This window comes from Lygodium microphyllum, chromosome 8, assembly GCF_053477565.2.
Source record: "Lygodium microphyllum isolate KBCC chromosome 8, Lygodium_microphyllum_v1.1.10, whole genome shotgun sequence".
NCBI classification, from domain to species: domain Eukaryota; kingdom Viridiplantae; phylum Streptophyta; class Polypodiopsida; order Schizaeales; family Lygodiaceae; genus Lygodium; species Lygodium microphyllum.
In genome coordinates this window covers 120,286,648-120,295,313 of record NC_141142.1, presented here as the reverse complement: position 1 = coordinate 120,295,313, position 8,666 = coordinate 120,286,648, and the positions used below count along the sequence as shown (strand labels likewise).

The window sequence follows — 8,666 nt, the reverse complement described above, 5'->3', positions numbered from 1 at the left end:
GACAATAGGGAAAGACATGCCACTATCTTTCTAAATTTTGAAGGAAATCGCATTCACATAGTACACCATTAACGTAATTCAAACAACCAACATGCATCACATGGTTCCTATGAGCCTTTTTGTTGTAATAGGCGTGTTTTTCATATTGTCATTGAATAAGGAACATTGACATCACAAGCACTCATTGACTAATAGAACTTGAGCTTGGCCACAACATTGCAAATCACATTTGCATTGACATCATATCACACTAACCAAGCTATTATCAATTTATTTTTAGAGAAAAATAATGTTATCTACATGTTAGTGCCGTTAATAGAAAAGGGACACTACAAGGAGAACTCCAAATCTTAAGCATGGGTAATGACCATATAGCATCTTCACTATTTATTATTTAAAACTTTGCTTGGGTAATGTGGTACAAGGAGGGGAGGTCTAGTATTCAAAAAATAAAGCGGGATGTTTTAACAATAGTTTAATCATCATGTAAAAGAGAAATATGAGTTTTTGAAATGTTGTATGTGAATAGAGAGAGAGAGAGAGAGAGAGAGAGAGAGAGAGAGATGTTGGGTATATAAGAAATAAGAAGGGATTTCTTTTGAAGGGTAATATGATTTTAAAAAAGAGGAAATATGAGCCCTTGAAAAGTTTTAAAAATAGGAAATGTGAACCTTTGAAAAGTTATTGGTGACTCTCTCTCTCTCTCTCTCTCTCTCTCTCTCTCTCTCTCTCTCTCTCTCTCTCGCTAGAGAGATTGTCCTTTTATAATTAAATATACGAGATAAAATGATATTTTAATGGTTGAACATTTGCATGCAATGTGTGCATACTCTAATAATACCCACAAATCCACATACTATAGAAGGATAGTTGATTTTTTCTCGATAAAATGATATTTTAATGGTTGAGCACGTGCATGTATTGTTCATATTCTAAAAACACTCACAAATGTACACACACACACACACACACACACACACACACACACACACATGTAAACATGCAAACACATGCACTCATGTATATACATGTATATATATCCATACACACTTAAAACATATGAGCGAGAGAGAAAACGAAGAAAAAGAGAGGACGAGAAGGGAGGGGAAGGGTAAAAACACCCACAAATTCACATGCTAAAAAATGAAATTAATTTTCTTAAAATAATGTTTTAATAGTTAAATGCATGCATGTAATGTGTGCATATTCCAAAAGAAAAAATGTACATATGTTATAAAAACATATACATAACATACATGTACACATATGCACCCCCTCGTATATGCACCACATATGTATGTACGCACACTATACAAAGAGATGAATTTTCTTGACGATATAATTTTAATGGTTGAACACATGCATATAATGTGTGCATCTTCTTAAAAACACACACAAATGTACATTTACAATAAAAACACACATAACATATGTACACATGTATACATGAACACATATACTCGTATACACATGCGCACATGTTTGTACATGTAAATATATAAGTGAATAAATGGACAGAGGGAGGGAAAGAAAGGAGAAAGGATAAAACCTCCCACAAATACACATTATAAAAAGAGAACCAAATTTTTATTAATAGAATAATATTTAAATGGTTGAATATGTATATGTAATATGTGCATATTTTAAAAATGCCAACAAATATATATACAGTAAAAACATACACAATATTTACACATGTATACATATATGCATGCACATGTGCAAACACATGCACTCATGTACACACACAAACATATAAGCAAGAGAAAATGGGGAGAGGAAGGGGTAGCGTAAAAATGCCATGCAAACACAATAAAAAGATACGAGTCTTCTTAATGAAATGATATTTTAATTATTGAACATATGCACCTAATATGTGTATATTCTAAAAACACAACATAAATATGCACACACATGTATGTATACATATATGCAACACATATACATGTATGCACATATGCACACGTACATACACAAACATCTGAGCGAGAGAAAAAATATTAGGGGGAAGAGAAAAGACTAGAAAATTAGATAAGAAAGAGAGAACTATGAAAGAAAAGGACATGTGAGACAATGCATACAAAATCATGCAATATACACATACACACACACACACACACACACATACAACACATATCCATACATATACCTACATACACACGCATACATGCACATATGTGCATACATATATACACATGCATACACAACATGCACACACAAGGTTCCCTCGGAAAAAAAAGACTAGATAAAAATCATGAGGGAGAGAACACACTTATGAGACCACACAAATGGAAACACAAATACATGTACTTGCACACCTACATGCATACAAACACGTGCACAATTGTACACAAACATGCTCACATGCAATTAAAAAACATGAGAAACACTTTTTTTTTAAAGAGATGAAAAAAAAGAGACGCTAGAGCACACAAAACCACACACAAACACAAATACATATATACACATGTGCACACATATACACGCATATGCACATGCACATATGCACGCACAAGGAGAGAGAGAGAGAGAGAGAGAGAGAGAGAGAGAGAGAGAGAGAGGCAAATGAGGGTAGAGAAAAATGATAAGCTTTTGAGACTAAACAAATAGACACATGCATATAACTCTCACACATACATACACAGTTGACTTCTTTGAGACTCAACCACCCATCAACCTTCTCACCACATGAAACGTGCATTACGACACGAAGTCCCGAAGTTGTTATTGACACCCAGTCCTTTGAACGCTAACACAAAGCACCAAAGGAACACCAACACGAAGCACCAAGAGAATCTAGGCATGGAGCTAGTGCTTGCTTACAAGCCACTCGTTCATCTATAAGCATAAATAGCAAATAAAGATAACATAAGACCCCGCAAACACAGCTTCCAAAGTGATTTGCTATCATCACACAAGAAAGTACTATTGCATTAAACAGCCTATTTCAGCCCTTACATTGAAGAAGGGTTAGTGCCATTGAGAGTAAAAGCTGTTGAAATTTTTTTGGGCCGCCACTTCATACCAAGGACCAAATAAGAACAGTTTCAGTGTTCCAAATATGTATGTTTATAAACACAAAATGAGATAAGGGCCCTTTATACGTTGGGGTGTAACCTTACATCTGGCATCAGCTGTGCCATTGCTCCTCTCAACTTGGACCTTTAGAAATTATATTTAAGATGCGAAAAACCTCGCTAGGAAGTATCCACAGGCAAAACAGTGGCACTGATAGAAACCCAGATTGTAGACAGCATGAAAAAGACCTACCTGTCTACACCCACATTGCTGCGGTTTCATGTAAAGTGTAACCACATACAATGACATTAACACATGAAATAAAGACAAAACCCCATCTAAATCAATGAAATTCTGGATCACTTATGCTCTTCATTTACACCACGCAAAGAAAGCCATCTAGCTGTTATTAGAATTCTGATCATCTTTACAAAGCATAGAGCAAATCTATGGACCAATAGCATTTCCAATTTGGGCCAACACAAGAGGCAAATCGTGCAGAAGAGAAATATCTACTTCAATAATGACTTTATAATCAACTTGACATTGAGCTTCTTGAGATCTGTGTAAGTCTGGCCACAGCCAAGAAACATGATCGGAGCACCAGATTTATAAACCATCGACAGGGCAGCTCCAACCTGCAGCAAAAGCATACAGTCAATACAACATTCTTAGAAAGTAATAGTAGTCACAGAGCATAACATCACAACACAATTTATATAAAGACTAGGGCCTGTGAAGCAAACCTTGTCATCCACTGTGTCAAACTTAGTGAGCAGAATACCATCGATTGTCCTTGGTGTGGCCGCTGTTGACAAATCCAGGAGTTTCTGCAGGAGAAGAAAATAAATCCATGTTGGAAGAGTTTGGTTGTAGACTTTTTTTTTTGGGGGGGGTGGGGGGGAGCTAAAAGCCCAAGTTACAGTACTAGGAAACCCATCTTTAAAGAGTTCAGATTAAGAAATGTTTGGAGAAAACAGAAGCTAGAAGCCCAAGTGGTGTAACCGAGTTCCATCAACCATCTAAAGCCTAGCATTTCTTTAATTCAGTATTGTAAATATAGGAAAACTACTGATACAACAGAGGCCTGGTGACTAAATTACAACTCTCACCTCATTGAACTTCATTAGCTGGTCAACTCCATCATTACCCACAAGTGCTTCTCCAACAAACAAGACGAGATCGGGGTCATTCATATGAACTAGCTTTGCCAAAGCTCGCATGAGTGGCTCATTATCCTGTCGTTAAATATTTCAGAAAATTCAAAAAAGGTGCAAACAGGTCGTTCCAAAAAAACTCTATACACAATCATGACAAAAGCGCCATAACACCTGCATACGGCCTGCCGTGTCCACCAACACAACATCAGTTTTGGTTCGTGCTGCCTCACGAATTGCTTCCTTGGCAACTAGTGCTGGATCCTTTTCATAGCCTCTTTGAAATAAACTGATCTGAAAGCATCAATAACCATTGATGAAAGCCCACCAGCAAAGACCTTAGTGCCTCCATTATAGGGTTGTCAGCAGAAGAAAAATCAAGTGAGCATCAAGTACTATATAATACATAGTTAAGCTTCACAGTTTAGCAGATGGCAAAGTACATCTAGTTTCCTCCATAAGCAAAGCACATCTAGTTTCCTCCATAGTTAAGCTTCACAGTTTAGCAGATGGAAAACCACATCTAGTTTCCTCCATAAGCAAAGCACACACGCACAGCACCAAGTTCAAATGCCCTTCCCACAAACATGTTATATTTGTTTGATATTTCAGTAATGTGTTTTAACCTAAAGACTCAACCACCAAGAACACTGGTACTAAACAAAATGTGCAAAGTCTTGCAATTATATAGATTATTTGCCCGATTAAAAAGATGATAGCAAGGAGAAGATGCTGTTATGTTCCTTGATGAGCTAGAATTCTTTCAACTAAGAATGAGCCTCCTAAATCCTTTCAAATTTCATCTCAAGTGATAATTCAGCTCACTGCTTTTAAAATTAAACTTTGCACTAGAGCTGGAAAAAACCTGCAAGCGAGTTGCATGAGTCTTCAACTGTTCCACAGCCCCTGATCTGAAAGTATCGCATGCAGCCATCATGACAGTAATGTTATGTTGTATCAACCAATATGCCACCTGAGAGCCAAAAAAACCAACGAAAGAATGAATCCAAACACTCACAACAAAAATCTAACATGTACATATATTTTACTTTTGAGAACCTCTTACCTTTGCAAGGTTGGTTGACTTTCCTACCCCATTCACACCACAAAAAACCACCACATAAGGACGCCCTTGTTCCTTGGCAGCATGAACGTCCCGTAGTATATCAATTGACCGTTTGGGTGTAAGAATGCGAACCAAGGCCTCCTCCATAGCAGTCTGCATCAACGTCATGACATGATCTTATTTGGATATACGTAGATGGTTGCTGCACTTCGTGTTTATCCATCCAGTTGATTCTAGATCCTTCCAGATGGTAAATGGATTGACATTATGGAAGACAATGAATGCATTCAACAAACAACAGGGTTGATCCCAACAGCTAAGTCCTTGAGTTATAACTATAAAAAAGGAATCAACTTGCAGCAGCTCTTGCTCCTAATGAGTGTCTGTAAGATTGAAGGAGCACCGGATTGATCCTAATTACACGCATAGGTCATTCCAGATGCTAAATGCATAACACTATAAAATCCCAGTAGTTTGTAACAGTTCCTACAGATGCTAAATGCATGACAGTAAAACTGAACAAACAACAGATTATTGCTAATGGCCTTCGTGTACGTCATAAAAATAAAAATCAAACTAGCTTGCAAGTAGCTCTTGATCCTAACGAATGCCAATAGAATTGAAGAAGAACATTGATTCTAATTACCTAAAATATCCTTACAGATGCTACATATGTACACTGTAAAAGACAATGATTTGCAGTGAAATTGAACAACCAATACTGATCTTAGTGGCCAAGTGCTAAAGCTCTCAACACAACAAATAAAGCACTTGTAGTAGCTCTTTGTACCTATAAGAATGCAATGATTCTAATCACCTGCACAGTGGTAGAAACCCTTGTGAAGGACCCCAACTTCTTGCCAACCAAACTAGTTGCCACAGAATCACACAGTGCTTCTGAAATTTCTTCAGCCTGGCAAACCAATATACAATTGTCAATCCTAACCAAACAACTGCAAATGAAAGCAAAAAATAACGCCCACATTGGAATAGCTGGATACTCTAAAACTACCACTAATGAGCAAATGGTTATACAATTTCAGCATACCACATTCTTCACCATGAGACGATCCTTTAGTGTCTTCAAAGCAGGAACTAGGTCTTCTCGTTCAATCACAGACTTTCCAGCAACACTGAAGGACAGATACGATCAAAGAAAAGACAAAGACTTAAGGAGCTTCAAGAAAATCAGAAGATGTGCTTGAATCCAACTGTAAGGACCAAACTTAGAAATAGATCAAAACATCTACCAGTGATAATTACATGCATAAAAATGTGACCATCTCAAAGAATCACAAATAAACCATCTCAATCTCTTCTCCTTGTTTATATGCACACTTAGCAATAAGTAAAAGTATTACCTTTGGACCAAGGATGAAAACCAGCCTCTCTTCTTTGCAGAATCTTTTCCTTTGTTGGTGGTCTCAACTACCTCATCAATCTCAACATCAGTGTCTTCATCTTCTTCTGCATCCATAAGACTCTTGCCCTGATTTGTTGCCACGGTTACCTCTTTCCCCCCTTCAACATCTGCAGGGTTTGAAAAATCTAGCTTCTGTGTTGGAGTATCTTCCCATACTCTATTTTTCTTGGTCTTCTTTTGGCCCTGTTCTTCCTGAAGGGCCTTTTTTGTAGGGGCAGAAGTTTTTTTGCCCCCTTTAGCCTTTAATTTCTGGAGTTTATCTACATTGAATGCAACTCCGGTGGTCTTCTGGCCACCATCATCATCACTACTGCTTACAACAGGGCTCTCCACGTGATGAACCTTACCATTAGACGATGGATCAGCTGATCCATTGCTAACAGGCTTTCCACGGAGAGACTCCTTGATCTTAGAACCCTTGCCGTCTGCTGCATCGTCATCTCCATTTGCCTTATCTTGTTTTCCAGCAGCCTTGTTTCCTTTTGCCTGCTTATGATCCAATAGAGACGCTCCCTTGCTGGCACCATCGGGGATCTTGGCCTGTTTCACCCTGCGCAATTCCTCAGCCCTAGCTTCTGCTTCTCGGAGCAGCTGCCTGAAAGTATCATCAAAATCCGGGTAATCCACACGCTTATGGCTGTAAAGCTGCGAGAACTCACGTTTAACCATCTCCAGGAGTTCGTCTACGTAGAGGAGATGGAGGATTTTCTGGTAGACAGCCACGAAGACGAGGCCAAGGTCGTTGTGGAAGGTCCATTTGAGAGTGTAAGAAGCGCCGGGGGCGTCATATTGGAAGGCGGATGAGGCAGATCGCTCTTCGAGGAGGCAGGTGCGGATGAGGGCCTCGATCGGGGAGCCACGGAGGACATGGCCGAGCTCCTGGTAGGTCCAGAGGATGAGGCCACCGCGCGTGAAGATGAGCAACTGCTCGAGCATGGCTCTCTGGTCTGGAGCAAGGTAGGGTTAATGCAGGCGGAGAAAACGCAGATGGCGGAGCGGATCCTGTCGCGGGAGGCCTCGATAGGGGGGGAGGGCGGGGGGGATGGTATCCGGCCTGGCGTCAAGCTTCTTCTTCTGGTATGCGACGATCGTCGATGTCGTCTACTTGGAAGCTGTTTGTTCAATGGGAGTGCCTCTGCGATTGACGCGTTCTTTGCGTGGTCGGCCGCCCGTATGGACCCCCGGCGGCGGTCCTTGCTAGTTGCTGTCTGAGTCAAAGACATGGCGTCACACATAGACTTACGGTACTTTTATCAGCGCTCTTGCTTCCCTGCTTACATTCAAACAACAAATGGGTTTGCCTCATCCTAAAGCCGGCTCGAGTTTTGCGAAAGCCTTCTCGCAATTGTGTGATAAGGGGAACTAGGTAGACATGTGCAGCTAAAATTGATAATAAAGCAAGCGTTTTTAAATCTAAAAACTTGTCCTAGCCACTCGATTGAGTTGGCCATGCGAAAATATATATATCAATAAAAATTGAGATTAGATGCAAAAGCTAGCTCCTTACCATTCTAAGGGTGCAAGCAAGTTGATTTTCCTTAACTTTGCTCGATTTACCCACGAACGACTGCGACTTGGCAAAACCACCTTACTTGGGATAAAATTCAAAATCATCTTACTTAGGATAAAATTTTACATCAAGTCGGCACTATTTTGGCACCAATTAAAAGTGTAGGGGATGCAATGACAGTGGAGAAGGAAAAGAGGAAGATGCGGGAGAGAAGAGCACACACAATGTAGGTGATGTCCAACTGAACTGACAGCCTTATTGCACTATCATATTATATATAAATAAAGAATGGGCGGTCACAGTATACACGGGTAGGCCCAGAGGCCTTTTACCCCAACAACCTCCCACTAAAAGGCCAAAGTGGCTAGGGAGTGAAAACAAAGAAAAGAAAAAAAAAAGACAAGGTGAGGAATCATAACATCTCACTTTCTTCTTAATCTTTTCCAAGACCCATTTCGTCCTTGCCCTTTTTCCAACATCTACTCATATATG

At 39.5% G+C, this 8,666-nt stretch overlaps 1 protein-coding gene across 1 annotated transcript; it reads right to left on the bottom strand.

Moving 5' to 3' along the window:
* Positions 1-3,393: 3,393 nt before the first annotated feature.
* Positions 3,394-7,808, bottom strand: LOC148032802 (signal recognition particle receptor alpha subunit family protein). Its single transcript, XM_087683473.1, has 9 exons — positions 6,603-7,808; positions 6,290-6,374; positions 6,059-6,154; positions 5,242-5,394; positions 5,041-5,148; positions 4,350-4,469; positions 4,131-4,256; positions 3,765-3,848; positions 3,394-3,656 (listed from the first exon to the last, which is right to left on the bottom strand). The coding sequence occupies exons 1-9, from the start codon at positions 7,598-7,600 to the stop codon at positions 3,531-3,533; spliced, it is 1,896 nt and encodes a 631-aa protein (XP_087539599.1). The 5' UTR covers positions 7,601-7,808; the 3' UTR covers positions 3,394-3,530.
* Positions 7,809-8,666: the final 858 nt, after the last annotated feature.

What these genes read in the sequence shown, in the direction of transcription:
- LOC148032802 (XM_087683473.1), bottom strand. Translation starts at nt 7,600, where the DNA reads ATGCTCGAGCAGTTGCTCATCTTCACGCGCGGTGGCCTCATCCTCTGG. An exon ending in GTCTCATGGTGAAGAATGTG is followed by an intron (nt 6,155 to 6,289) that starts GTATGCTGAAAT and finishes TTGGTTTGCCAG; the next exon opens with GCTGAAGAAATTTCAGAAGC. An exon ending in GGGTTTCTACCACTGTGCAG is followed by an intron (nt 5,395 to 6,058) that starts GTGATTAGAATC and finishes ACGTTGATGCAG; the next exon opens with ACTGCTATGGAGGAGGCCTT.